This window comes from Arvicanthis niloticus, chromosome 14, assembly GCF_011762505.2.
Source record: "Arvicanthis niloticus isolate mArvNil1 chromosome 14, mArvNil1.pat.X, whole genome shotgun sequence".
In the NCBI taxonomy this organism is placed as follows: Eukaryota; Metazoa; Chordata; class Mammalia; order Rodentia; family Muridae; genus Arvicanthis; species Arvicanthis niloticus.
In genome coordinates, this window is record NC_047671.1 from 61310866 (window position 1) to 61333877 (window position 23012).

At 50.6% G+C, this 23012-nt stretch overlaps 1 protein-coding gene across 29 annotated transcripts in view; it reads left to right on the forward strand.

Annotated features, from left to right (window-relative positions):
* Positions 1 to 23012, forward strand: part of Celf4 (CUGBP Elav-like family member 4) — a 277788-nt gene that overhangs the window by 249294 nt on the left and 5482 nt on the right. For 5 of the 29 annotated variants that reach the window (XR_004608244.2, XM_034518346.2, XM_034518348.2 and 2 more), the window contains exons 4-12: positions 2663 to 2788; positions 3077 to 3156; positions 3382 to 3525; positions 4598 to 4745; positions 6278 to 6427; positions 10117 to 10182; positions 11382 to 11462; positions 16317 to 16400; positions 20345 to 20516. Coding sequence is in view for 27 of the 29 variants with exons in the window: in XM_034518346.2 (XP_034374237.1) it covers positions 2663 to 2788; positions 3077 to 3156; positions 3382 to 3525; positions 4598 to 4745; positions 6278 to 6427; positions 10117 to 10182; positions 11382 to 11462; positions 16317 to 16400; positions 20345 to 20472 (1007 nt within the window). In the remaining 2 variants the exon portion in view is untranslated. Of the gene's footprint in view, positions 1 to 2659; positions 2789 to 3076; positions 3157 to 3381; positions 3526 to 4597; positions 4746 to 6277; positions 6428 to 10116; positions 10183 to 11381; positions 11463 to 16316; positions 16461 to 19991; positions 20071 to 20344; positions 20517 to 23012 lie in introns of all 29 variants that reach the window. The other 24 variants (XM_034518330.2, XM_034518325.2, XM_034518328.2 and 21 more) reach the window with 8 other exon arrangements.

The window sequence follows — 23012 nt, forward strand, 5'->3', positions numbered from 1 at the left end:
ACTGGCACATACCTTCCAGGATGCCATTCTCCTGCCCCCAAAATTCCAGGCACTTCTGCACATCTAAAGATATCAGCACTCCCGGTTTTAAAGAGAAAAATACAGCAGCAAGGGCCTTGGGGTCCAGAAGCAGAGGGTAGATGAGACCTTGGCTGGAGTTCACTGCATTCCAGAGCAGAGATGACTTTTTTGGCCAAATCAAGGCAAAGCAAACCAAGGAGAAACAGCATCCATTTCCTCTCCCTATGGCATAAAGAATCGCAAATAATTTTGCCATTACTGCTCACCAGGCACTGTTCCCCTAGCAACTCCCAGACCATAGGCAGGAAGGCCATGTTGTTCCCATTTTATAGACCTAGAACATTGAGACATGAGGCAGTTAGTTATACAGCTGGGTGGCAAGGAAACTGAATATGACATGCTAGGCCCGCCAAAGAGGCCCACTCTAGACTCAGAATCCTTCTAGCCCTTGATATGAAATACAAGCCTTAGGACTAACTCCATGGTAACAAAATCCAAATAGAAAGGAAGACTACAAATCAAAGACACTCGGGATCCAGACAGGAACATCTGCACTGCTTAGCCTTCATCAGAGAAGAAGTCTGGAGCCAGGTCTGTTTTTCTATCTTGTAGCTTTTGGGAAAAGTGAGCTAGCTACATTTTCCCCGGGGTCATCAAAGTGGTCAGCAAGGAGGCAGCTTGGTCCCCTGCATGTTGAAAAAGGTCTCCAGAGAACTACATAGCAAAGGGCCACTCAGGAGGGAACAACAAACAGGGGGAGAAACACCACTGGCAACAGGAAAGAGTCAAGATAGAAAGGCACTGTGAATGAATTTTAATGCAATCAGAAAGCTGTCAAAAAAAAGATAATAAAGGAATACATTCAGACATCAGAAGGGTAAGGCAAGGAACTGAGTTCCAGGCTTTAAATCAACATCACAAAGAAGGCATCATGCCATTCTGAAGGGAGGAAAGAGAATTTTTAAGGGGAAGGCCCAGGGATGAGGAAGTTATAGGATTTTAGTCTTGAAAATACTGTTCATGAACTTGGAGCCCTTAAAAGGCACCCAGTTGGGGCAGAGGCAAGTTTCCAAACCTCCATGGAAGTACTGAAAATTCTTCTGTTTCAGGTTCCCACCTTCCTCTCTCAAAGGGCTCCCTCTAGTCTTCCTCTCTTCCAGATTCTTTTCTTTAAGGCAGTGGTTTTCAACCTGTAGGTCGTGACCCCTTTGGGGTTGAGTGACCCTCTCACAGAAGTTGTATATCAAATATTCTGCATACCAGATACTTCCAACAGTTCTGAAGTAGCAATAAAAATAATGTTGTGGTTGGGGACCACCACGACAAGAGGAGCCCTGTCGCAGTATCAGGAAGGTTGAGAACCAGTGCGCTAAGGTTTCATTCCTTTCTCTTTCTCTTGTTTCTACCCATCCAGTTTCTCCCTAAGCTTTGCTTCTGATCCTTTTACTCGCCATTTCCCCGTTCTTCTCCACTGCACCACTGTAGCCTCAACACTTTTTCTCTCTTATCCTTTCTGGTTTCTGATGTCCATTCCCACCCCAGAGCTTGCAGTTAGTGAGCTAGGGGCACTGTAAATTTGAAAATGAAGTGAGGTTGGAACGCATAGCCCTACCCAGAGTGGGATGGAGCAGCCCAGGCTAGACCAAACCCAGAGTTTTCCCTGTCCAAATATCGTAGGCTGTTGGTCCATGGGCCATGAGTTCACAACATGTCCAGCAGGTTAGGCGAGGAGATAAAATTCACCCATCATAAACGAGTGCACCAAGCTGATGGTGGGACCTGGGATGGCTAGAGAAGGAGTGATGCTCTGCACTGGACATGCTGTCACTCCATCTATTCCATAATCAAATTGAGGGCCTGATATTGAAGGACTTGTGCTGCAGAACAAAGATCTAGCATTTCTCTCCAGGGAGCAATCTGGAGATAGGATATGAGGAGGAAAGCCAGACAGAAACCAGTCTCACAGGCAAAGCAGTAAGTGAGAGAAGAGAAGGTACAAGACACACTGGGCAAGAGGCTGTCCTAGAAGAGGAGTTTGCCCAGGACCTTCCAATCAGGTTCCGGGAAGACCACCTATTTCATCTCATTCTTGCACTAGAGAAGATGGGGTTTAGAGGGAGGAAGGGCACACAAGGCAGCCTAGATATGACCAGTGTACCCTAGAAGTCAGACCAGGGACCAGGTTTCTCAGAAACCTGCCTTCTAGCAGGAGGAGGTAGAGGGAGTCGTTGCTATCCGTCTCTCGCTCCACGCTGATGCTGACTTGCTCTGGATGCTCTGCACCCCGCACCTCCCACCCTCCCCGCCACCACTACCTTGCCCACGCTGTAACCCCTCGGCTTCCAGCCAAGCTCTTCCCTCCCTCCCCACCCACCTGAGAGCTCCATCCCTTCTAGCGGAGCTTCTACCTCACCCCTCCCAGTTGCTTTTGCTCTGGCTATGAGTTCCTTCACCTCCCGCCAAGCTCCTCCCTCTCACTCGGCGTTTGGCTGTGAGCTCCTCCCGCTTCCAACAGGCTCCTTCCCTACCCGGTTTCCCTCCCTCTCTGGCCTCGCCCTTTTACCGGCGAATCCTTCCCCTCCCCCCTCCCCTGTGCTCCTCCCCTGGCCCGGGTAAGCATCTCCTTATTTTGTTCTAGAAGATAGAAAACTCTTCGTGGGTATGCTCAACAAGCAACAATCCGAGGACGACGTGCGCCGCCTCTTCGAGGCCTTCGGGAACATCGAGGAGTGCACTATCCTGCGCGGGCCGGACGGCAACAGCAAGGGTGTGTGTGTGTGTGTGTGTGTGTGTGTGTGTGTGTGTGTGTGTGTGCGCGCGCGCGCAGGCCTGGAAAGGATGCTAACGCCGCCGTCAGGTGGTCCTCGAGGAGACCCAAGAGGAGAGGGGGCCGTGGGTCTCTGCTCTGTGCCCCTTTCTGTCACTGTCCTGCCCCCCTCCACATTTTATGCTCATATGGGGGGGGTTGTCCTCTCCGCCCGCCCTGTCTCTGTTCCGTATGTCTCTCTTTTGCTGGATTCTCAGGGTCATGGTTCAGCCTGTCCTATCCCCACAGGGTGCGCCTTTGTGAAGTACTCCTCCCATGCCGAGGCACAGGCCGCCATCAACGCTCTACATGGCAGCCAGACCATGCCTGTGAGTGTGACCCTCGGGATGTGTGCAGGGTCTCATCAACCTTACCATGGCTTCTCAAAACAGGGTAGATTTAGGTAACCGAGAAAAGGTGGGGTTTAAACTTGGTACCCGTGGGTGACCTCAGTATAGCACCCCACAGAAAGCATGGGTGTGGGGCGGGCCAGGGCAGGGACTCTGGGAGTGAAGACTGGAGTAAGCGGATCTCATGTGCCACCCTGGCTGCAGGGAGCCTCCTCCAGCCTGGTGGTCAAGTTTGCAGACACTGACAAGGAGCGTACAATGAGACGGATGCAGCAGATGGCTGGCCAGATGGGCATGTTCAACCCCATGGCCATCCCCTTCGGAGCCTATGGCGCCTACGCTCAGGCAGTAAGTGGGGGCAAGGGTGGGCAGAGGGTTGTGATGGAGCTCCCCTTGCCCCAGCCCCAGAGAACAGGGATGCCTACCCAAACATTGTTCTGTCCCCAGAGCAAAGAATATCAGGCGTAACTCCAGAGTGTAGTCTCAGAAGTTAAGAGAATCCAGGTAGGGGTGGTTGCCAGGAGGAGGTGGGATGCTGTCCTTATTTTCAGGGAGGAGTTCCCAGAGAAGATCCTTCGTAGGGTAGCCAGATGGTTCACCCCAGCACACACCCACCCACCCAATCACTGTGAAGGCTAGAGAGCACCAGTGTAGTAACGGTCAAGCTTTTGACCCTTACTCCAGAAACTCTACTTACAGAGGTTTTTCTCAGTCACCTCTGGAAGGAATTGTGAAGAGACCCAAAGCCTCAAGTACCCACTCTTCCCCTGCCTCTGGCCCAAACAGCTTGATTCTTCCATAGCGGTATCCTCTCTAAAATACTGCCCTTTTATGCCTCTAGACTTGTAACCATCATCCTTGCAATGGCTGTCCTTATGTCCTCCAGGGTTCTGGCTCTAACCCTCCTGTAAATACCACTCTCTTCGTGAGCAGAGTCTAGTCCTGACCATTTACAGCAGCCTTCCCAGTCCCCACTCATCTTTGTAATAACGTTTGGGGATCTAGTCATGTTTCTCTTGTCTCTTCTATATGACAATTTTGAACAGATTACCCTGTTAGCTGTATATGGCTCATCCAACAGGTCTGTAGGAGTCTGGGTGCCATTCCCCAGAACAACGTGTCTTACACAGACTGGGGAGCATACATAGAATGAGCATACATAGAGTGAGCCTCTTTCCTTAACCCTGCAAAACTTAGATTTCCAAAGGCCCTACTGTTCCTTTTTAAACCAGCCAGTCAGTTCCCAGGAAAGTGGAGACTAAGGCAGGCAAGGAGAAGGCCTCGGGGCTTTCTAGGGATAGAGACCAAAAGACTGTACCAGTTTCCCGAGGCTCAGAGGTTGGTGTCCAGGAGCTGAGCCCCTGGTGGGAGGGCTACCCCCTGGAAGCCTGTGATATTTTTTCCACTCCCTCTGCCCCAGCTGATGCAGCAGCAAGCAGCCCTCATGGCATCGGTCGCGCAAGGAGGCTACCTGAATCCCATGGCTGCCTTTGCTGCCGCCCAGATGCAGCAGATGGCAGCCCTCAACATGAATGGCCTGGCAGCCGCACCTATGACCCCAACCTCAGGTGAGCCCGTCAGTCTCTAACCTGGGGAAAGAATAGCAGGACCCAGGCTTGGGCATCATTACAGCTACTAGTGCTTTGTTCTATAGTAAGAACACATGGGGTCTAGGCCCAAGTACTTTGTCTCAAAAATGTTCTAATCTGTAGGAGCCTAAGGGGAGATGAGATGTAGGTACAATGAAATCTACAATAAGATTTCAGGGGGAGATAGTTTCTTTAAAGTTGTCTGTCCTTGGTCCTTGCCTAAAAACAACTCATCTTTATCAACAACCAATGTCTGGAAAGAGAGTGACGTGCAAACATTCCCATTTGAGGTTCAGCATGGTTCTGCCTTTTTCTTTAAGTCAACCTTGATGAGTGGGCATTTTCCAAGAAACTACACAACCAACTAGAGAACCACATGAGTCATCCATGGATGTACTGGAATCAACCCATCTCACAAAATGTGTTTTTGAGTGGCTCTTGGCTCTTGTCCAGTACAATTTTGCCACCCACCCCTAGGATATCTGGCAATGTCCACAGACATTTTTGTTTGCCACAACTCATAATAGAGAGGGCTAGCATCTAGTGTGTAGAGGTCAGAGAGCTGTTGCATCTCACAATGTAGCTCCCTATGAAGAACTATCTGGCTCCAAATGACTAAGGGGTCAACAGTAAGAAGTCCTAGGCTCTAAATCTAAGGATGAGCTGATATGGTGGGCTCCCTTTTACCAAGCTTTCTGGCTCTCTGTACCAGACCATAGCAGTAACCTTCCTGAGGTCCAGCTATTCCTTTCCAAGCTCAAAGTCACAAAAATTGAAATATCCCTAGGCTTAACTAGAGCAGCACACCATTACTTAGTTCTGGTCCTCAACCTCGGGGACAATCATGGGTCTGGGAAATGGTACAGTAGAGACTGACTGTTTCCATCGTGTAGGACCTCAGCACAATAACATTCCTCTATCTTGCAACCCACCACCTGAAATATGGCATTGTCATCTATGGAATCTATGGAATCATCACTATCATGACAACCACTATTGCTTCTGCTGAAGGAAGCCAAATGCGGCTGATTAGACACTAAATTGTCACATCTCCCCCAGTGTAAGGATCTAGAATTCTCAGGTTGAATAGCAAAACTTCTTGGGAGAGGCAGATAAGCCTTTCATGGGCTCAAAGAGGACCAGCCAATCCTGACTTGGCTGGAGTGCACAAGACCTACTGAAAAAGAACAAAGGGCCAAATGTGGCCAGAGTCAAGGACACTGAAAGTTAGTTTGTGTGCTCTAGGTTCAAAGATAACACTCAGTGGTTAGAGAATCTTCATGGGGTAAGGGCTCTACTTTGAACAATGAATAATCTGGGATGAATAAAAACATTAAATTCAAGAAATTAAGCCAGGGCATAGTTTACCAACAAGATAGGGTAGTTGTATGAGGGCCAAGACTGTCCCAAAGCCCTGAGAAGTAGCAAAGTAGAACTCCATGCTCAGCCTTCCTCACCTCTGCTGCCCTTGCCTTCTCTCTCCCCCAACCCCTCTGCCTCCCCCAAACCAGGTGGCAGCACTCCTCCAGGCATCACTGCACCAGCTGTGCCTAGCATCCCGTCCCCCATTGGGGTGAACGGCTTCACCGGCCTCCCCCCACAGGCCAATGGGCAGCCTGCTGCAGAAGCTGTGTTTGCCAATGGCATTCACCCCTACCCAGGTAAGCTCTTCCTTCCCAAAGTAACAGACATCTTGTCCATTCTTCCCTTGCTCACTGTTAGAAGAAGGAATACACAATTCCGGCCTTCTGCTCCACAAATGTGACAGAAGAGGGCCAGCCACTTCCTGTTTCAGGGAGCCTGTAATGAGAGAGAGAAAGGACCAGAATCTTAACATGGGGAGTGTCTTCTTATCAATAATAAATAATTCTATTCTAGGGACTATGTTCAGGAAGAAAAGACACGGGAAACAACTGTACAACCAAGGTAGAGAAAAGAGCCCAGTAACTACAATTTGGTCCAGAGTGAATTGAGCTGTAATAAGTAGGAGGGCTAAAGCTAGAAGAATTTCATGATAAGTAACATTTCACGATAAGTAACAAATGATTCACTGGGAGAAGGATCTGAATGTTTTTTTGACGAACCATCTAGACATTACATTCCAGTTCAGTCTTTTTGGCACACATTAAAAAGTCAGCACTTCGGACAGCTCCTGTCCGACCGCTCCTGTTGGACAGCTCCTAGGTCTGTGCTGAGGAGGTGAACTGTGAAAATGAAGCCCGTTTCTGATTGCAGATTGACTTTGCTTCCGTCAAATTCAGTGGAACTCACATGGCAAGAGCATGCAACTTTCCAAACACACTTCTTTCTTCTTATATGAAGGATGACAGATACCATGGCAGAGAAGCAGAGTCCAGAGTCCTAGACTAGCATAATAGAGGTGTGCAAAGTACTGTACTCCTTTCTGGAGATCAGAGAGAGTCATGAAAGCCAAGTCTTCACTAGAGTCTAGGATTCCAGGACATTGGATTGTCCCCCAGGAGGTCAAAGTTGGGTTGAGAGCACACTATCGACCTTCCTTCTTCACCTTTAAACAGCACACCTGAGTCTGATCAAGAGGGAATGTTCTCTGATTGAAGATGACTAGGGACTCAAGTGAAGTGAGAGTCCTGCAGCCCTAGGATGAGCTATTCTGGAAACCAAGAGGCAGGAAAAGGCCTGCTGGGAAGGGGCAGGGTTGTTAGGATGTAAGCCCAATAAGTACAAGAGGCTAATCTTGTTAGACCCCAGGGGATTTGGGGTGCTGTTTAAGCATGGGGACTCCTGCCTGGCACAGGTGGTAGAGGAGGGGCTTGGCCTGCTGGAGGCACAAGTGACCCTGCTAATCTCAGGCCTGTCAGATGCTACTGCTGGCACATCTGGGTGTCTTCTCCCTCCACTCTTCCCTGCCTCTAAGCCCATCTGGATCTCCAATTCCATCCCCACCCTCACTGACATCTGTGAGCCATTTTTCTGATGGAGCTTGGAGATGCTTTTTTTCCCCCTATTTGTAACAATCTGCCATATCCCATAAACAATTCCCTGACAGAACCAGAGGAGGGATGAAGAGAAGGAAAGGAGAAACGTAGTACATTAAAAAAATTAATTTACCATCTTTAAATGCGTAGTTTGGAGCCACAGTAATGAGCGAGATCCTTCAAAATGTTCACTTTTTGGCAGTTACTAATGAGGTCGTTAGGCAGAGAAGCAGAGAGGGGTCTCTGCATGCTTCTCTTCCATTGTTAGCCCCACTCGCTTCTCTGTTTTTCCATTTTGCTCATGATCATGTTGGAAGTACATAATGTGTGCAGTTTTAATGGCCACACACAACCCTCAAAGAACTGGCTCTGACAAGCACCAAGAACTATTTATACTTTTCCCCCCAGTGCACTGTTTACTGAGCTCCTAGCAATATACTGGGCACTGCCTCTAAGTTGTGCAGATTGTTTTGCACACTGGCTTCAAACTTCATGCAGTAAGAAAAGGGCACCATTTCTTACATGTGTAAAGGTGTTGCATGGGTGAGCATCTGGGAAGACCGAAACAACAAACCAGATATGACTGCCACTCTAAGGAGCTCAGAAGAAAGCAAAGGAGATAGGTGAGAGGGAGCAGAAATTAGCTCTGCCAAATATCACAGCTTGGAATTCTTGGCTCTAGCCTCCACCATAAAAAAAAAATGTAGACTGGACTTTGGGTTGGTATAGTCTCAGGCAGAAAATAGCTCAAAGGATCCCTGTTCAGGTTCCTTCTGCTAAGCTTCAGTGTACTGAAGCAAAAGCCACAGGGGAGTGCTGCTTAGTGGATTGCTCCTTACAATTTACTCAGCCCACTTTCTTACACACACACATACACACACACACACACACACACGCACACGCACACAAACACACACAATTCCTAGGAGGTATAATATCTGTCACCTACCTGCCTGTCTCTAAGGACTTTTGTCCCAGGCTGTTCTCAAGGTTCCTCTGAATCCCAGGTGCTGTTTTCTGGAGAAAATTTAGCCAAAGGCTCACAGACAAGAGCTCATAAGAAAGTGGGAGTTCCCACTACTAAAGGCACTGGAGCCTGACAGGCTTGGCTGGTTAAGGGGCACTTGAGCCCAGGCTTTTTTTCTGCCGCTTCCGGGTTTTCTGCTTCTTTCAAACACAATGAGGTTGTATCCTCTCAGTGTGTGGACATCTATCTTTATACATCTTCCTGGACCAGCCCTTTTCTCCAGTCAACCATCACTGTCCTTGGTAACCAAAAGCTGCACACACTGCTGGCCCATACTTCATTCTTCTACTGAGATCTTAGCAACAACAAAGGCCAGGGATCAAGCAAACCTTCCCCAGTCCCGTTTTCCAGAAGGTCTGCTCAAGTTTTGATTCAAGGCTCTTCTTTTTCTGGCCCTTTGATTTCTTTGTGTGGTATCTTTCTCCAAGTCCTGTTGGCAGACCCAAGGGAAGTGATTTCTTTTGCCTTCTATTGCTGTGGTAATAACCCACGATTAAAAAGCAACTTGGGAAGGAAAGGGTTTATTTGGCTAACATAACAAGGGCTACGGGACAGTGGGGGATGCCAAGGCAGGAACCTGAAGCCAGGAACTGAAGCAAAAGCCACAGAGGAGTGCTGCTTAGTGGATTGCTCCCCATGGTTTGCTCAGCCCACTTTTATACAGCTCAGGACCACTTGTCCAAGGATGGTACTACCCACCATGAGCTTGGCCCTGCTACACCCATCATTAATCAAGAAAATGTCCTACAGACTTGCCTAAAGGCTGGTCTGATGGAGGCATTTTCACAATTGATGCTCTTCTTCCTAGATAATTCTAGCTTTGTCACATTAATAAAAAACTACCCAGCACAGGGACAGAGTGTCAGGGTGAGTCCGCCTAGAGCCTTTATTTCGCTTGTGTGGAATATACAAGCTGGTGTTGTTTGTTTGTTTTAATGTACTGTCCCTACATTCTTCTGGAAATCTGTGAACAAGAGGCCCCAGCCTGAGCACTCCTGGGTCCTCGATCCCAATTCAAGCCAGGACCCACATGTCTTTCCACCAAGGCCGTCATGGACTGGCATCTCTTCCCAGCCAGCATAAGTTTTTGCATGAACTAATCTCAGTCCCACCCCAGGCCAGCTTCACTATGCACTTCCCAGTTAGAATAAACAACTGTATAGCTACTCAAGGTTCTGGGTGCAGAAGAGAGAACTCCAAAAACACCGCAGCTCTCAAGGTGCCTGTCTCAGCTGCCCTGTCTCAGGGACAGCTTGTGGTGACTAGAGAAGGCAGCCCAGCCACAGTGTTATCCCTTTGGGCACTGTGGGGACAGGGGCTAGTTTGGGTGGGCATCACTGACTTCTGCTCTCTTGCCTTCTTGCAGCACAGAGCCCCACCGCAGCGGACCCCCTGCAGCAGGCCTACGCTGGAGTGCAGCAGTATGCAGGACGTTAGTATCCATGCAGCCTCTTGGCTCTTTCACTTCCTGTACTTAGATCTTCACATACCTGCGCCAGGGGCGCCTTCCTCTCCAGATCTGGTCCCAGCCCTGCACAAGGAAGGGAGGGAGTAGTAGAGGCTCCAGATGGAAGGAGGGAGGGTGGTGCTGGCAGAGATACTCTCTTCCATCACTGCTAGACTGTCTTTCACCTCAGGTTCTCTACACGGTGCTGTGGCAGGGGGTTGGAGGGAGGGCCAGAACTCCCTGAGTTGGTGAGCTATAGTAGAGCAGTAATACGTTTGATTTTCTGTCTGCATTGCACTGATTGCCAGGACCAATGTGCCTGGTGAGCTCGTCCTACACAGTTACCACACAGCTACGTTGGTTGCTGCTCTGTATAGTTCATGGTCTCTGACCCAGGAAGCAGAGGCCTGGGTTTGAGAGGAGGAGGGACTCTGAAGGAGAAGCAGCTTCTCCTCTCCAGGCAAGCAAGATGGAGTCCAGAGGAGAGACAGCAAACAGGCAGGCAGGAAGAGACTGCCTGAGGCCAGCAGACCAAGTGTCATAGGACCCAGCCAAACTTCCTTCCTTTGTCCCACCACTTAGCCACATACTCTTTTCATCCCTACTCAGCCTGTGCCCACTGTCCAGCCTGGCTAAGGCAATTCTTCGATGGCTTCAGAGATCTAACGATGTCCCCTGTGGATGATGGGGCTACTTTACAAGGTCAGAGCTCAGGGGAAGCTGTCCTTGCTCAACTGGAGCCAAAACAAACCTCTATTATTGTTAGTCCTACCCCAGCTCTAACCTCATGCTCTGCAGCTGTGGGAGCCGGGCTGGGCTGCCAAGAGAGATGGACCTCCCGCCCTCCCTCTGACCTTTCCCAACCAAACAGAACATCAGGTACACTCCTGGGGAGCACACACCTATACTCCATCAGACAGCACTTTACTTCCCACCAGGTATCATCTGAGCAGAAGTGAGGATAGGTCAGCTATGGCTGTCCACTGTTTCAGATTCCAGTTGCCTGTGTGCACACGTAACCCAAACTGAAAGCTGCTTTCTGTGAACTGCCTGAGTCTCTGTCCACCTTGTGGCTGGTGATGCTCACTGACTCTGAGCTCTCTTTTTGTTCTGGCCTCCCACCCTGTCTGTGTCTCTCTGCACCCTGCTGCCACCTCTTGACTTTCTCTTCGGCTCTTCAACAGCTGCCTACCCTGCTGCCTATGGTCAGATAAGCCAGGCCTTTCCTCAGCCACCACCAATGATTCCGCAGCAACAGAGAGAAGGTGAGTCCTGGCCCCGCCCTTCCCCACTCCCTGAAGAGGCTGTTGTATTTGGCCTCCTGGCCTCTCCAGGTCTCTGACAGGAACATTGTTAAATGTGTGCATGAAAGTGGGTGGGAGAGCTATAGGGCCAGAAGAAGTCCTCGCCTAGTCATGCAAAAAGATGTGCATCCTGTGGGCAGCTCTGAAAGCCAAAGTGGTAGCCTGGTCCAGGGGCAGATGACCAGAGACCACGCCCCTTCCCCACATCCCACAGTCATTTGCCAGTGGTCTGACACAGCTCACCTACAAGTACCATGGTCTTTAAAAACCAGCCCTTGAGAATGGGAATGTTTTCCTTCTTCCGCAAGCCTGCTCCATCACTCTTAAACAAGACCTAGAAGAGGTTGAGGATCTATTTGCTGGCAGAGGCCTTGTCTCAGCTCCAGGGAATTTTCAGTTTTATGGAGATGGAGAATACACAGGCTTACTCTCTGGGGCGTTCATCTACGGTCCATCTGCTGTGTGTCCAGTGAGTGAGAGCAGAGCTAGGAGGTGAGGCTCCAACAATGGGGCAGCCTTCACAACCCTGAGCACTGAGAAGGAAATGGTGACTAGCCTGAGGCGGGCAGGAGAGTGAGGTGCTGTAGGAAGAAGTAGAGGACGCCTGTCTTCCTTGAAAGGTAGGATTTGCCCAGTGTGGAGGGCAGGGGAAATAATGCTCGTGGCCAGAAGGGCTGGGCAATGGAGGCAAGTCTGTCCTGTGCAGGACACATATACCATCCCGGTGATCGGGAGAGAAAGGCGGCACTCCTGGATAGGCTCCACGGGCAGGATGAGGTGTCTGCAGCTGCAGTGCAGTGGCAGTGCAGAGGGATGCCCTGGAAGGTTGTGTGTGGACGTTGGAGTGTTGGTAGAATAGTACAAGCAAGACCAGAGCCTTGTTAGAACCCACTTGATGTCACTCATTGGGTTCCCTTCCAGTAACCAGGGAGCCACAGAATTAGCAAGAGAAAAAAACTGTATGAACAACTGTCTCAGAAGCCCTGCCACAGAAAGATGGGCTTGAGAAGCAAGGACATCAACAAGACCCTATCTTCTTCACCTCCTGGTAATAGTGACCTGTAACAACACCTGTCCCAGAAGTCCACAAGGCATGTTCCACTGGTTTCTGAATGGCAGATGTGTGGTCGCTGTAGCAGATTACATCAGTGATCTGGAGTTTAGGTTACTCCAAAAGGACTTTGGGAACCCACTGCTCCAAATCCTTTTGGTGAGAGAGACCCCTAACAGACTTGTAGTTCCTGAATGATTGCAAGTATGTATTTCAAACTACACCCTTCTGGGTCTGACCCCTGGATTGGTCACCTCCTGCTTAGGTGACTCCACACAAATCACTCCTCTCCATCACTTATATAAAACAGCGAGGACAGTTTCTTAGAGAAATGTGTGTATCAAACTCACTTAGGTCTGCTTTCCTGTACCCAGGACCCAAGAGGTCTGTGGTGGGCTTTTCCCTTTCCGTATCCCCATGCCCTGCAATAGCTGAGAACCAACTTCCATCATTGAGCTGGGCAGAGAGGGGCAGACCCTCAAGGCCCTGCTTCCCCCGAAGAGCCTTCCATGGGGCCTACCTTCCTGCAGCCCAGACCTTCTTCAGTTAGGTCAGAGCCACAAGGGATGGAGCAGGTACTCCATCCAGACCCAGAGCAGAGAGCTGTACCCGAAGGTCACATGGCTCCCATTACTTGCTTATCTCTCATTGTACTCAGACCCCTCCATGAATCTGTCTTAAAAATCTATGAACCCCCAAACTCTACTGTGCATGCACAGCACAAACATACACACACATGCAAACACATGCACATGCAAACACAGGCGCACACACACACACACACACACACACACACACACACACTGTCCCTTAGTGCCATAACCACTCATCACACATGACAGCCCTCACCACTGTCTTTAAATGCAACTCTCCTGCTCCTTGCCCCCTTGCTTCCAATTCCCATTCTGTGCTACCTTGTGGATCTAGCTGTGACCTTCTTCTCATAATTTTTACAACTCTGCAACCTTAGCCACACCCTGCTCCCAATATGAGGTCCTGTGCTACAATCCTCTTAGAGTCCACAAGTCCTTTTCTTGGAGCCAAAATATTCCATAGACCCATCCCTTTCTCCTAGCCATGATATACAGGATCATGCTGCATACACCATTGAGTTATGACATTGGGAGCAGGTTTTGGGCTTGGAAGGAGGAAGACTCTAGCACACTGAAGTAGAGAGATAATGTGCTACAGGTAAGGGACATTAGGAACAAAAGACATTACCAAGCATAAGGTGAGCCTAGGGCCTAGGAGATAGGAAGAAAGGTGAGGCAGAAGCACATAAAGCCAGGTCCCACTGGACATATGAAACCTGGATAGGAAAGAAGGCTGTATTCCCTCAGCTCCATTACAGAGATCTCTTACGTCACGCTCACCTCTCCTAGAACGCAGTGGTAGCTGGGTAGAACCCTCCTGCCAGCTCCTAGTATTTGAGCTGAGCTTGAAAACCAACAGATCCCTGGGCCTGTCCCCAGGCCACCTGCTGCACAGATGGCACAGGATCTCTGGGATGACTACGGCTGCAGCTCTGCCTGGGTCTATGTGTGGTCAGGGAGAGCAACTTACTGTCTCTGAAGCTACATGTCACCATTGCTCTGGTTGAACTGGATTCTGTGAATGAAGCAAAGCAGAAAGAGGTGGGGGATACAAGATCATTGTTAATCATGGGGACAACAGTGGCTCCTACCATCCCAGTTAGGGTAACATAGGAGAGCCTTCAGCCACACCTTGCAGACAGGACTGAGCTGATGTCTCTGAAGGGCCATAGAGGAGTCTAAATTTGGAGTCAGGGGCCTAATTCCAAGGCAGTTTTCAGCATGGGGTAGAGCCACCAAGGAAGCCGTGAAGAGTGTGGATGAGAACAGGAGGGAAGGCATATGCTGGACCACAAGAGAGACATGGATGGGAGAAGGCAGATGGCCCTGCCATAGTGAGTGACCTTATTGTTGAAGAAAAAAAAACTCTCAGATGTGAAGAAGAAAAAAACAAAAAACAAAAAAAAACAAAAACAAAAACAAAAAACAAAACAAAACAAACAAACAAAAAAAACCAGCCCAATACAGACTTGTCACCAGAAGGGAAAGGCCAGAAGAAGTCTCAGGGAGCTAGAGTTTGGAGAGAGGGTCTGGAGGAATTCTGGAGGACTATGACTTAGATTGGTCCTCATGGTGGTTTCTTCCTCCAAGATGGTCCTATCAAGGGACCATCAAGAGGTACATTCAGCTGGCATACAGAAGCAAGAACATGGTTGGAGCACACAGGATAAAGGAAGGGCCACCAAAGCTTGGGTGGTGGAAAGGAAGCACACCTCTGCCTTGTTCTGAATGCACCATCCACTGACAGAGGTTCTAGGAGGAGGGGCTACCGGGAACAGGAAAGGTCAGTGGCTTAGCAGGTGGCTTTATCGGGCAAGGGAATCTTCTTCTAGCTCTGGGCCTGGAAGTGGTGAGGTAGTCAGAAAGAGGAAGATAGTGGGAGGGCAGAAGAGCATCCAGAGCCAGTTATTTGTCCCCATGGTGGATTATCTGGCTGCCCCACTGGTCCTAAGTGATTAGGACAATAGATTCTGGCTGCCTAAGCCATGTCGTTGGTGGCAAGCCATGTTAATGTCTTGTGGCCTTCACTGGAGTTCATGTTTAGATGTCTTGACTGAAGCGACTTCAAGTCACCTCAAAGTCTGAAGGATACATGGCAGGTGCTTTGTAAGATGACAGGACACAGACTAGGGAAGAGTTCCACTTAAGTGGTTAAAATTGATCCTTTGACCATTGTAAAAAATACACAGCTCTATCTGCAAGTTCCAAAAACACAAAGAAGCCTGGAAAGTTAGGGTTCAGGACAGATAGGCAGAAAGTAGAGCTCACATTATGAAGGCTACACCCCGGTTCATATCCAGGCTTCACTCTCCTTCTCCTCCTCCTCCTCCACCACCACCAAGATGTCTTTTGGCAGCTGACTTAATCTCTTTAGAACTCAGTTTCTTCAGCTGCAAAGTAGTGACAGTGTAATTAAGCCAGAGGATGCAGAGGGTGGGGTGAGTCCCATACAAAGTGCTTAGCACAGCCCAAGGATGTCCCCAGGGTGGAAGTGTTCTGGCTGCTGTTCAAATGACAGGAGGCAGCTCAGGGGTGCCCTGACAACCGTGGAGCCTGAAGATGTTTCTGTGGATCGGGAAGGGAAAATCTTGTTTTCTGTCATCAAGACTAGGAGGGAATGTAAGGTATGGACCACGGTAGCCGGGCTTTTTGAAGGAATCTATGTGAAGACTACAGGCCAGGCAAAGAACTGGGCCTACGTACTGTCTCGTAAGCTCTCTGCCAGTCTGAGCTGAGTCTGAATGGGAGAGAAAGTGAAGTGTCACCAGCATAGGATGAGGGCCATTTTCTCAACCCTTCCCAGAACATAGACTGGGCAGGAGGGAATAACCACAAATTCTGTGATCTTTCCTCAGCACCTCGTTTCCAGAGACACAGCTGATCTGGTCTTGGCATAGTCACGCCAGAGCTGCTAGGACGCTCACACTGATGCTGCTAAAAGACCACAGAAAGATCCAGTGACTTACCCACAGCCAAGTGGAGATTAGAGCTAATACTTGGGGCTCAGTAAACCTCCCCCATTCTTTGGGGGTTGCTTCTTTGAAGCACTTCATGCCCTAGCCCCACCCTCCCCTCCCTGCTACACTGCCTAACTCGCTTACCTTTCCTCTGTCTCTTTCTTCCCCCACCCCATATCCCTCTTCCCTGCCCAACCCCCTCCCCTCCCCGCAGGGCCCGAGGGCTGTAACCTGCTCATCTACCATCTGCCCCAGGAGTTTGGGGACGCTGAGCTGATGCAGATGTTCCTCCCTTTCGGTAATGTCATCTCCTCGAAAGTGTTTGTGGATCGGGCGACTAACCAAAGTAAATGCTTTGGTGGGTAAAGATAACAAACCATTCAGCTTCACCTAGGATGGGGGCTGCTCCCTCCGACTCCTCCTGCTCCTTCACACTGCCCCAGGTGCTCCTGGGCCCAGCCTCCATCTCTCAGTCCTTTTCTTCTGCTCTGCTCTTCCTTTGGCTTCTCAGCTTTTCTACCCACACTCAGCTCCCATCTCCCAGCCCAAGAAATCCCCTTCTAGCCCCAAAGCCCAGTTCATGTGGCCAAGAAAGGGAAGGGGTCACTGTGGTTGGGGGTGGCGGGATAGCATGCAGAACCAGAGAGCACAACTCATCTTCCCAACAGCCTCTCATGTTCAGAGTCTGGTTTGAGCCCCCAGGGCAAAAGCCAGTGATCCAGAGGCAGTCAACCCAAGGAAGTCCTAGCTACCTGCCCTTCAACCATCTCTCCGCCTCTCTGTCTTGCCACCTTTCCTATGCATCCCCTGGACCTTGCTCCCTTCATGCCACACCATGACCCCACCCTTACACCCACCCCAGGCCACCAAAGTGGGCACTGTTGAGGAGCCAGGAGGAGATTGCCCTCAGGAAGTCTAAGTTCTGAGCCCAAAAGAAACCACAGCTACTTAACAGCAGCAAGATGCCAAGCAGTGAAGCAGTAAGGAAGTCAGAAACGGCTAGGAGGGGCACGTGGCTGGACTGAGAAGAGGGACAGGACAGGGGATGAGGCTTTGGGAGACAAGGGGCTCACAGTATTCGCTAGAAAGAACTGCACTAGACAGTGCCATTCTGTGAGAAGTCTTTGATTGGGCATTCTATGTCTGGTTTTATAAATGTGGTATCCTCATTCAGACAGATGTCATGGGATCCTCTCTCATGCTCATGCTTCTTCTTTCAACTCCTTCTTGGTCCATCTTCCACCTTTCCATATACCTCCATCAGAGCATTTTTCTAGGGCAATATCTACTCATGAGTCCCCAAGAGTATGGAACCTACAGAGTGCCTGCATGGAGCCAGGGATGAGTCTGCCAAAGCTTCATGTTGACTCTCAGACTCTGGGGATATGAGGACAGCCAGGGAACATAGGGGTGGTGGAGGGAAGGAAGACAGAGTGGAGAAACACCGGGAAGCATTAAGTATAAGGACTTTCCAGTATGGAATCATGAAAATCTTGGTGATTCAGGGTGTGTCCCCTAGGACAGTCCCCCTTGGGCACTCCCATCTGGCATTTATCACAGGAAACTCATGCTTCTTCGATCACACAGAGTTGCCCCAGTGTCTCATTCCTCTTTGGCTATGGAAAAACAGAGAAAAAGACATAGCTGTGCCTCTCCCATTTGGCAATTTTTTTTGGGGGGGGGATTAAGATGATGTATATAAAGCCCAACTGGAAGTCACAAGTGTCATTTACATCACAGACAACACATAAAGAACACCTCTAGAGCCTCCAGCCAGATCACATCTGCTTTATTGGCTGTCCCTCAGGACACAACCCAGTTTTCAAGGTTATTTGAGTGTCTATTCCCCAAACTACACTTAGTCCCTAAGACTACTTATGCTCTCCAGGACCAAGGTTTCTTTTCTCTCTGCTGGAAACCGTCTTCTGTACACCTCTACTTAATTTCTTTTTTTTTTTCCTTAGGCTTCTGTCATGCTGGTCTAGCCTCTGCTCCCCATTAAGCCACTCGGGCCTCCTGGGTCAGAGCCTTCTGCCTCCCTCGACCCTCTCAGAGACCTGTAGTAGCAGACCTCTAGTGCTCACTCACGGGCAAGTTGTTGAACACTTTGAAGCTCGGTGCCCTTGTTTACAAAGTAGAGATGCTGTAGTTATTTCCACGGGATCCACCCTGGAAGGGTCTATGAGACTGTCAATGGCAGAAGCATGGCATTCTCAGGAGACCTTCTGTAGGTGCCATAGCCCCTTTTCTTATGAAGACTGTGGCCATAACCATGGTCCTGTGGTAACCTCCACCCCTCAGAGCCTGCATAAATATTAGCAAAGCTTTCCAGGGCTTTATGACAGAATACATAGCACAAACGCCCCTACCTTGGAAAGAGAACATCTTACCTCTGAAGCTTTTCAGTTTGGGGGAGGAAGGAACTTCTTGAGGGTGGGATAGGAGGTTCTCTGGCAAAGGAACAAATATGGGACCTAGTGCCCAGAATCCTCCTCACAGGGGTGTCCAGGCTGCAGGTAGACTTTGCCTTGACTGAAGTTGTTTGATGAAGCTAGAGGAGGAGGGTCTGTTCTCCTGGGCTCAGAAACACTCTGTGGCTCCCAGAAAGCACTTGCTTCTCCAGGAAGCTGGCTGCTGCAAACTTCTATCAAGTAGGTGGCCATCTCTCCTTTTGGCTTCATCCCAGACAGCTCTGAGCTTCTTCTCTCAGCTTTGCCCTTCTTTCTGTCAGAAAGAGCCACCAAATCTGAGTGTCCAAGTAGAGTCAGTACCAAAGGTGTCCATGTGGGGGTGGAGAATGGGTGCACTCAGGAAGGGACAGAGACTCACCTATCTTCCTTAGTCTGGGGACAGCAGGGAAGACAGACTTACACTCACACTGAAAACTTGCTCCGGTCTGCTTAGCACCTGACTTTAGTCATCAGACACACAGGTTAGTGGAGGGATGCACAACTGGAGGCTGATTAATTAGTCAGCTGATTTGCTCTGCATATCGATGCTCTGTTTGTTTGTGCTCCGATTCTGACTCTCATCATTTCTGCATGCAGTGCATCCACATATGCACAAGTGAGACACACGCACCCTCTTCTTCCATCTTTCATGATCCATGGCTGCATGAATAAATTGAGCATTGCAGGCCTGAAACAAGAGGAAGTGAGAAGGGCCAGATGTAGGCAGTGTCTGGGGAGACAGAATGGAAAACGGGGGAGCAGGAAATCGAGATGAAAAGGTCAGGAGAGAGGGTGTAGCTATGTTAGCATGAAGTCAGGGGCAGGCCCAAGGTACATAGCAAATATTCAAGAAAGAAAGCTACTTCGCATGGGGTCTGGCCACACAATGATCTCTTATGTATTTCATCGTCATCTGGAGGCAAGCATGCTGTGTGTGTAGCCTGAGCATGTCAGCCAAAATGAGTTTCAAAGGTTAGGACCTAGGTTCATTTTTACAGCAGAAATGGGATGAATTAAACAAAGCTCTGAAGGTTTATTTCCTGGAGAGTTTGTGGCAAGAGGGTATGCTTTTACTTGATGCCCCTCGTTCTGGTCCCTAGCGGCCTGACTATATAGCCTGCTGGACCACAGAAACCCTTTACTCAAGGGCCCATGGTGTCTGTATGAGGAACCGCGACTTCCCAATTTAAGCCACAATCCGGTCTATCTGCCGGTGTTGGTTAGCAGTGAAGCGCAGAGCAGAACGGTAGTGGAAGGCGCTCTATCTCCCTAGGAAGGCTGGTACAGAACATGGTGTGTGCTTAGTTAGGAAGATCCCACAGTGGCGAGGGCTGCGCACAGCCCCAGGGGTGAGGCGGGTTTGGTGGGGGTGACCGGGCGGTGGAGTGGCTTCCCCGACGTTCCTCCCTCCCGGCCCTCGCACTCCTCTCTCTCCCCAGGCCGGCACCCCGTGCCCTCCCGCTGCCAGGCCCCCTCCTGTCAGGGAGGACAGTGTGCAATAAGCTCCTCCGCCCGCAGGTGTGTCCGCCCTCTCCCGCGGGAGGAGAGGGCCGAGGTGGCGGGCCGGCCGGGGTGGGGGGTGGGCGGGCGCCGGCGCCACCGGGAGCCGAGGAGCAGCCGAGCCCGGGCCCGGGCGCCAGGCCGGGAGGGGCCTGCGGGCGGAGGGGCGGGGCTGAGGCCGGGCCGGGCCGGGGGCGGAGCCTCGAGCCCCGCCCCTCCCCTCCCCTCCCGCCTGCAGCGGCCCCGGGCGGCCCCGTGGAAACCCAGGCCCTGGTCCCTCGTGTCTCGCCAGGCTTCGTGAGCTTCGACAACCCGGCCAGCGCGCAGACCGCCATCCAGGCCATGAACGGCTTCCAGATAGGCATGAAGAGGCTCAAGGTGCAGCTGAAGCGGCCCAAAGACGCCAATCGCCCGTACTGAGCGCCGGCGGGAGCGTCCCCCGGGGGAGACCAGGACTCGCACAGGTAACCATGGGCGGCGGGGCGTAGGGACGGGAGGTTTGGATGGACCCGTCGCCTCCTCAGGGCTTCCTGGGCCCGGCCCTCACCTGTGCCTTGGACCCGATGCGCCCTGACCAACCTACTCCTGGCTCAAGGTCCACGTCACAGGCATAGAACTAAGGCCACCCTGGCAGAACCAGGCTTGGCTGTCCCCTCCGCCTCCAGGCCAAAAGGGGTAGAAGTGAGGAACCTTTGAGAAAGTGAGCAGAGCCTTGGTCCTGCGCCTTCAGGCTCGCATTGTGGTCCTGTTAGCCAGGGACCCTAGGTGGGCAGATGGCAAGTTCGGACCCTGCAGTGAGGAAGAGCCTCAGGGTGAGCCTTCTCCCAGGCTCCCTGGCTCACGCATGCTCTGTTGGAAGTGAGCTGTGGGCTTCCTCCCTGACTCCTTCCCCAGTAGCTGCTCTAGCTTAGTCAGGACAGGAGGGACAGAGATTTTCAAAGGAATTTTAGCAGGAGGAAATGCAGCTGGAGGACACATTGCTAAGGAAGGGAGGTAGTGTTGGAAGTTTGGGAACCCTACTCGGTCTGCCCAGGCTTGACTCTCTTTGACCTTGTCTGTCAGCTTGAGGCAGTTAGTGTTCTCCTGGGCAGAGCGGATTGGGGGAAAAGGAACTGAGGGAATGCTCCAGGCCATCAGGGTCCACCTCTACTGTTCCCCTGATGTTGCTCACACCAGTAATCCTCAGCTTAGTTACAGACCAGAGATAAAGGCCACATTTGCATCTTCTTGCTCTGGCTGCTCCTCCCACCCCTCCTTTTATTTAGCAGCACTGTGCCTCAGGCACTGTGTTGGGTACACAGGGAGAGTTGAATATAGATTACTTGGTACTGGTAGGTAGTATGGGGAAGGTAGCTGAAGATTTCCAGGCCAGTCTGAGTTGATATTGGAGATGAGTGCCTTCCCCCCCACCCCCCAAAGTCAGGGATAGCATGTGTGAGGAGCAAGCAGGGGGCTAAGGGTGTTGCAGGGAGGGATGAGAAGTGGGAGCAGCCCAGGGGAGAGGACAACCATTGCTTGGAGCCTGCAGGCAACTGCATGGACTAAGCCCTCCTCTCAAATGGGAAGGGGTGTGGAGAGTTGTTCAGGGGAGCTGGGGTAGCCTGCTGTTAGGTTGATGCTAGGCTGTGAGGGCTGCCACAGAAATCTGTTATATTGACCTTAGTACGGGGCAGATCAGGCAGTGTGAACGTAGACACATTTGGCTTTGAAAGTAGAGCCAAAGATGCATCCTGACACATTAGAAGGTATGGAAGGGAGAGAGGATCCTGAGGTGCCACCTACGATTCAGCCCTAGTGACAGGAGAGCAGAGAGTCTGTAAGAAAGATTGGGCATGTGAGAGTTAAGGCATGCAAGAGAAGTTCCGGACCAGGAGTAATCTCCAGGTTCTGGTTTTCTATCATTGCACACTTCCTTACAGGGGTAAAGACACCAGAAGAAACTCTTCTGTACCAGCCAGAGCAGGGGGCTTTTCCCTCTGAGTGAACATTAACCTAACACTGTATTCCTGAGAGAGCAAAGCTGACTCTGGCCTCCTCACTCCCAGCCCTGCCTGTTTGTCCCTTATGTGTAGATGGGGGCATGGTAGTTCACAGGATCTAAGCACCACTTTGTGTGTGTATTAGACCAGGTCTGGGGATACAGAGGTGAGTGGTTACACCACAGAGGAATGCACACACAGGTACCAATCTGCAGCCACCAGATGGATGTGCTCCCAGAGAGGAACTGCTCAGTCAGGAAGCTCCAAGGTGCATGCCAGACTTCTACTTCCTCACTAAGGAAACCATGATTTTGTAGGTGATCAGATGATTTGGAGAGGCATGTAGGTATTTTGGCTAGCAGCTCCTATCCTACCCTTATGGCTCAAGAAAGAGGAATACCTCTTAGTCAGAAATTCCTAGAGGAAGGGCGGAAGAAGGCAAGTGTGCTGTGTGAAGTGTGAAGTAAGAGGACTATAGGCTAGATCCAGCTGACACTCAGACTTGGGAGGCCATGAAGATGACCACCACAGACTTTCATATACGAGGCATTGTGCTGACAGGTAACAGTTGGTACCATGTAGCTACCTAGCTCTGACTCCCTCTCAGGGGAGAAGTGTCAGCATTCCTACCTTACAGATGAGCACAGTAAGTGATGGAGCCAAAATTTGAAGCCAGGAGCCTAGTTTCCTTTCAAGTAAGGTGAATGGGAGACTACTGCCCTCATCATAGCTCTGCTTACCCACAGTATCCCGAGCTTCTTTGGAACCCGCCATCTGATTACCTCCTCCCTAGGTAGGCTCTTAAGCTGTGATGGGACATCATCCCTATGATCAAGTTACAGTTTAGTTTTCACTCAGGTAGTATTTAATGACACTGCCTCTGCAACCCAAGAGTGTGGAAGCTGTGGTAGAAGGAGTCTAAGAGAAGATGGAGCTATCCAAGGCAGCCCAGGAGCTGCCAAGAAGAAACAATGCATACAC